This window comes from Salmo salar, chromosome ssa07, assembly GCF_905237065.1.
Source record: "Salmo salar chromosome ssa07, Ssal_v3.1, whole genome shotgun sequence".
In the NCBI taxonomy this organism is placed as follows: domain Eukaryota; kingdom Metazoa; phylum Chordata; class Actinopteri; order Salmoniformes; family Salmonidae; genus Salmo; species Salmo salar.
In genome coordinates this window covers 16,784,843-16,791,361 of record NC_059448.1, presented here as the reverse complement: position 1 = coordinate 16,791,361, position 6,519 = coordinate 16,784,843, and the positions used below count along the sequence as shown (strand labels likewise).

General features: G+C 43.4%; 1 protein-coding gene across 13 annotated transcripts in view; it reads left to right on the top strand.

The window, feature by feature from the left end:
- The window catches only part of LOC106608626 (nuclear factor 1 B-type), a 98,113-nt gene extending 92,284 nt beyond the window's left edge, over positions 1 to 5,829 (top strand). For all 13 annotated transcript variants that reach the window (XM_045721612.1, XM_045721608.1, XM_045721610.1 and 10 more), the window contains one exon: positions 5,593 to 5,829. In XM_045721612.1, the coding sequence (XP_045577568.1) occupies positions 5,593 to 5,728 (136 nt within the window). In that variant the 3' untranslated portion in view covers positions 5,729 to 5,829. The remainder of the gene's footprint in view (positions 1 to 5,592) is intronic.
- Positions 5,830 to 6,519: the final 690 nt, after the last annotated feature.

Genomic DNA, 6,519 nt, shown 5'->3' with positions numbered 1-6,519 from the left:
GTTTGAGTTGAGTCTCAAACTGCGTGGCGGAGACAGAAAGCCCTTTGTATGGGTGTTCTGAGGTGCCAGTACATTACGGTCATTTTATTTATATACCCAGAGTGGACAAAACATTAGGAACACCTTCCTAATATTGAGTTGCACCCCCTCTTGCCCTCAGAACAGCCTCAATTCGTTAGGGCGTGGACTCTACGAGGTGTCGAAAGTGTTTGTTCCACAGGGTTGACTCCAATGCTTCCCACAGTTGTGTCAAGTTGGCTGGATGTCCTTTGGGTGGTGGACCATTATTGATACACACAGGAAACTGTTGAGTGTGAAAAACCCAGAGTCTTGAGACACTAAATAGGTGCGCCTGGCACCTACTTCCATACCCTGTTCAAAGGCAATACATATTATGTCTTACCCTCTGAATGTCACATATACACAATCCATGTCTCACTTGTCTCAAGACTTAAACATCCTTATTTAACCTGTCTCCTCCCCTTCATCTACACTGATTGAAGTGGATTTAACAAGTTACATCAATAAGGGATCATAACTTTCACCTGGATTCACCTGGTCAGTCCATGTCATAGAAAGACCAGGTGTTCTTAATGTTTTGTACACTCAGTGTAGTTTCTAATTTACATCTACTGCTGCAGCGTAGTCAAAAGAAGGATCTTTTTTGTTTTCATCATTTGGATGTAATTGTGGCAGCTACTGTAAAACCATTCTATGGAAAGACTTAACAATGCCAATGCATAGACATGTCATTACAGGTCAACGTTTTAGCTACAGTATGTGAACATTTCTGCCTCTCCGGCTTTGTCCTATAACCCCACTCCGCCTACTTAAAGAGACAAGTACCTCCGTCAATGCTCTCTCTCTTTCTCTCGCTATCTCTCTTTCTCTCGCTCTCTCTCTCTCTCTCTGTCTTTCTCTTGCTCTCTCTCTTTCTCTCGCTCTCTCTCTCTGTCTTTCTCTTGCTCTCTCTTTCTCTCGCTATCTCTCTCTTTCTCTCGCTCTCTCTCTTTCTCTCGCTCTCTTTCTCTTTCTCTCGCTCTCTCTCTTTCTCTCGCTCTCTCTCTCTGTCTTTCTCTTGCTCTCTCTCTCTTTCTCTCGCTATCTCTCTCTTTCGCTCTCTCTCTTTCTCTCGCTCTCTCTCTTTCTCTCGCTCTCTCTCTTTCTCTTTCTCTCGCTCTCTCTCTTTCTCTCGCTCTCTTTCTCTTTCTCTCGCTCTCGCTCTTTCTCTTGCTCTCTCTGTCTGTCTTTCTCTTGCTCACTCTCTCTTTCTCTCGCTCTCTCTCTTTCTCTCGCTCTCTCTCTCGCTCTCTCTCGCTCTCTCTCGCTTTCTCACTCTCTCTTTTTGTCTCCCTCTCTTAGAAAACATGTTCACTTCTATTTCACCAGGGCCTTGTCTGTCAGAGAAACTAGCTCAGTCAGTCAATAAATAAATCAATAAATGTATTTATAAAGCCATTCTTACATCAGTTGTACATAAACCCAGCTTAAAACCCCTAACAGCAAGCAATGCAGGTGTAGAAGCATTTCCTGAATAGTTTCTCCTTGTTTCTCCTTGTTCTAAAATGGTAGAACACAGCTGTATACATAATAGGATAGAGGGAATCGATGGGGTGCATGTATATGTGCTGTTCTCTTCAAACCTCCACTGGCCTACTCTGCCCTCTCTGAGGTTAAAGGGTTTTCTGAGAGCCCCTTCTCTAGGCCTCCTAATAGACCAGTGGAGGTAAGAGGAAATATATTCCTGAGCTACAAGGAGGCCTCTCTCCCTCTATCTCTCTCTCTTTGCCCTCTCTCTCTCTCTCTCCTCTCTCACTTCTCGCTCTCTCTTTGCCCTCTCTCTCTCTCCTCTCTCACTTCTCGCTCTCTCTGTGCCCTCTCTCTCTCTTCTCTCTCACTTCTCGCTCTCTCTGTGCCCTCTCTCTTGCTTCTCTCACTTCTCTCTCTCTTTTCTCTCTCTTTGCCCTCTCTCTTTCTCTCTCTCTCTCTCCTCTCTCACTTCTCGCTCTCTCTTTGCCCTCTCTCTCTCTTCTCTCTCACTTCTCTCTCTCTCTGTGCCCTCTCTCTTGCTTCTCTCACTTCTCTCTCTCTTTTCTCTCTCTCTTTGCCCTCTCTCTCCCGCTATCTCTTTCTCTCTCTCTGCTTAGACATGACTAACAGAGACTCGACTTCTGGTCCTCCCTGATCGTACAGTATAAGCCTTTAGGAGCGATGAGCGGTGCAGTGAAAGAATAACCCATTTCTAGTCAGACTTGATTCATTGATTTACGAGCACGTCAGGATACCGCAATTCAGATTCCTTACGGTATACGGTTTTTATATTTTGCATTTGGAACCTTATTATTTGTCTTTCAGACTTTTAATACAACTCAAAGTTAAGCAGGTATTTAAATCAATGTCTTCTGTCATGGAATTCCCAACTCATGAGTCTCCTATAAGTGGGTTTCTGAGTGCAATTGAAGTATGTTTTTAGATGGTTTCCATATTTTCAGTGAGATAGTTCATGAAATCATCAGTGCTGCCTCTTGAAAGATAAAGACTGCAAGAGAGGACAGCTCAGACAAGTTCATTGTCTTCTGTAGATTTTCCAGAAGCAAAATCAGAACTAGCTGGGTGAGCTTGAGTATCTGTATGATAGGAACTGAATTCAAATGTTGCTGAAGAGTGCCAGTGTAGATTGCTAACTGCAACTGTAGAACACTTTAGTTGATAGTAGGAACCTTGGCATTATATTGTCCCTGACCCTGAAATGATAGTTGATGCTATCTTTCATGTAATCTTCATTTTATCTGTAACTTTCTAACTAACCACACATTGCTTACTCCTCAGACCGAGTGATGTCTTGGTAATCTGAATCTCGGGGGGGTAGATGAGGAATTCCGTATTTTTATCAGCAAAGTATTGACACTCTGAATAACCTGGTGCATCGCTCATGGACTGTACTGAGACATTGTGTATTGAGATTGTGGTTGTTGATTTTCTCTTGCTTACACTTGTCTTTCTCTGCACGCGTTGAGTAATCTGAATCTCAGAGAGAGATTAAGCATTCCATCATTTCACTAGCAAAGGCTTGTTCATAGGATCGAGAAGTTGGATGTGCTGTTTAAATGACATTTCGTTAAGATGAGGTGGGTTTGTATTATCCTTTGTCTGATGAACGAACCACTCCACACTAGGACCCAAATTCAAACACTCCCAGACTTGCATGTTGCCATCCGGCAGGAAATGGGTCAGCAATCCATTAAGATGCCATTTAGATAATCTAATTTGGTTGGGCTTAATCCTTGAAAGAAGCCCGCTGGAGCTCCGCTTGTGAGGAGGAGAATGAGTGTGATTTGGCTCCGTGGAGCTCTAAGATGGAGCTAGAGGAGGCCATCGGGGATAGATTACGCAGCAGGAATCCATGAGGAAAGTTGTTTCTCTCATTAGTGTTAGTGAGTGCCCTCGTCTGAAGCCACCTGCACGCCTGTGTAGGGGAAGTGAACTTGGGCTGCGTCCATATATAGTGCACTTTAGGCCTTTGTCCAAAGTAGTCAAATAAATAGGGAATACGGTACCATTTGAGATACAGACTTGCACTTCAGTGTAAAGGCTAAATGAATGAAATCCCTAACTCAAGCAAAGACATCATCTTTTCTTGTAAACAATGAATCATTTGGCGAAATTCTATATGTGGTAATATGAGATTGACAGTGTGATGGACTGCGTAATGAACACTGTTTACCTTTACTGTGTCTACGCTGTCCTCACCTGAGAAGGCCTTTAGAGTAGGACACAGAGTGGGAGAGAGAGAGGGTGTGTGTGTGTGTATTAGAGAGACGAGGGAAGGACAGAATACTGCAGGGAACCAGCCTGCTCTGAGCTCTCTTTGTTCAGCAAGGTAGGAAAAACGTAATCTCTCATTTCCTGTCAGATGATTTTTGGCATGCCAGCGAGAGAGGGAGACAGAGAGAGTTAGGCAAAGACAGGGAGGGAGAAAAAAGAGAGGGAGAGAGAGAGAGAGGGTAAGGGGGCTGGTAGGAGGAGCGAGAATGATGAAGGGAGTGGGGGGGGGGTCAAGGAGAAATGAGGATGGAGTAGGAGAGAAAAGCCCTGCCCAAATAGTTTGTGTAGATCATCTCTGGTGTTTTAACCCTTTATAGGACTGGAACTGACTGTACAAGATTCCAATGTTTCCCTCTTTATCAAATTTAGTTGTCAAATGTTATTTCTTTATCTCTGCCTTTCTCTCTCTCTCTTGTTTTATTTTCTATGATCCTCTTAGCGACGTACTGAATATGTGGTTCCCATTGTTTTTAGCTGAGGGTTTCCCAGGGTTTTGTATAAAATGCAGACCAGATCATTAGACACCATTCATGGATACAGACCCAGTCCTGTCAGGTGGGACAGCCTCAGGGAAAATGAAGTCAGTGTTCCACCATATCCAGTCCCCACTCCTCTCCTTTTCCCTCGTTAGGTCGTCTTCCTATCCCACTGACAACAGGAATCTACTCTCTTCTCCATATTTATTGAGGAAGCCTTACACCGGCATGGGGCAGTGGAGGGACTTAGTTAACCTACATAACCTTTCAAACATACCGTCCCCCCCCCCACCCACCCCCCTGAAAAATAAGATTATAGTTAGTGTCTATATATCAGGCCCTGTATACAGTGTTGGCCTATAATGCAGCAATTGTGCAAGACAAGACAGGTATTTCAGACGTAGCAGCAGTGGGGGGGGTAATTCATTCATTATTCGACATGTACGTATCATTGAGCCCCTTGAGAACAACAACACATTGTTTGTGTTTCGCAAGCAGGCTGCACTTTCGGTTTGCGCCTCCGGTGAACAATCGCTGTGTTGTGTTGCATTAGCGTGCGTTGAATGGGGATGGGGAGGATTTGTAAAGATCCCAACCCCCTTCCGTAGCACCATTGATCAACATGGAGAGGGTCTGTCAATATGGGATTAGGTGTGATCCTCGCTTGACATCCTCCTCAGAGGAATGGGTGGAATACACTGGAAGCGCTTTGTTTGACTGTGTCCCCCTTCGAGCCATAGACTGATTAGACTAGACATAAGACCTTTACGTCAAACTCTTCCTGGATAAAGCAACATGATTGGATGAGAGGGATGAAACTATTGTGGGAGCCGTTTAAAAAAAAAAATGTTCATAAAACACTGCCATAGAATTTGATTGATGGATTCGTAGACATTTGATTGATTGACGCTGCATAGTAATGACACATCCTAACAAGACATAAATGCTATATGCACAGAAGTGTGTTTTCTGCCTAACAAAATAATTGGTTAATTTACTGTAGGTTTGACATTATGAATAAATCCTTTTGTGTTTTGTCCTCAGTTGACTATTTTTCTCAGCTGACTATCCCTCTAAAGTGTTAACTGTTCATTTTATAGTGATGTCGTGTTACAGTGTAATGTAATGCTGCAGAGTATTTCATGATTGTGTGTGTAGAAAATCTGATTGTTCTGCTGTTATTTTATCTTTACTCATGCTTTCCAAAGTGTCCAAATGCTTCCATTGCTCAATGCAGGTGACTCAAAACCCTCTTCCGTTCTCTCCTTCTCTCTCTGTTGTGTTTCCACAGTCCTGGTACCTGGGCGAGCTTAGTTCCATTCCAAGTCACGAACGGGACTCAGATTCTGCCAACAAATGTCCACCAGAACTACAGCATAAACATCATTGGTGAACCCCCCCTCCTCCACACAGAGGCAGAGAACTGAAGACCGCTCAAGGGGCAAGAAGTGTCGGCTACGGGGGAACTAACCAGCAAGCAGCACTTAAAACAATGGTGCTTACACCCTCCCTCCCTCCCTCCCCACCCCCCCCCACCCCCCCCCACCCCCCCCACCCCCCACCCCCCACCCCCAATCCCCTCCTCCTTCGGGACATTGGCCAAGAAGACTCGAGTAGGTTTGGAGCAAAACTGATCCGGTCCACTCTAGCTAACCCTTCGCCATGCCAGTCAGTCATTGTGTGAGAAGAGCCTTTCTATTCAAAATACTGTGATGTATCCTGTACAAAAAAACTTAAGATGCCTTAATGTTTTGCATGACAACTCTTAGTCTAATAGTGGTGTTCTTCTTCATTTTGATGTTGGGAGTTTCTAACCTTGATTTACGAACAGGGGAAGTGGTCTGAAACACACAAAGACTGGCTGGTAGTAGACGTACCCGACTGTAAGTTATTCAACTTTGACCTTTACCCCTTCTATGTCATACTATTCACTGTGTAACCATAGGAACAAATTGTGAATTCAGAGTGTTTTTTCCCTTAGATTTCAGTTTACTGTGATATATATTTTTTTTTACTCATTATCCTGTTGATTCTGTACTGCTATCTACTTAAAAGTTAGTTATACTCCTAAGAGTACTCCTAACTCTTACTATGGTAAAAAAAAAAGAAGACTAAAACACTATTTTTAGGTTAGAGATTTGACCCCTTTTTTTGAAAGAATTCGTATCTCCTTTACAAAAAGTTTTTTTTTAAGATTTAAAAAAATAATCTTGAAAAC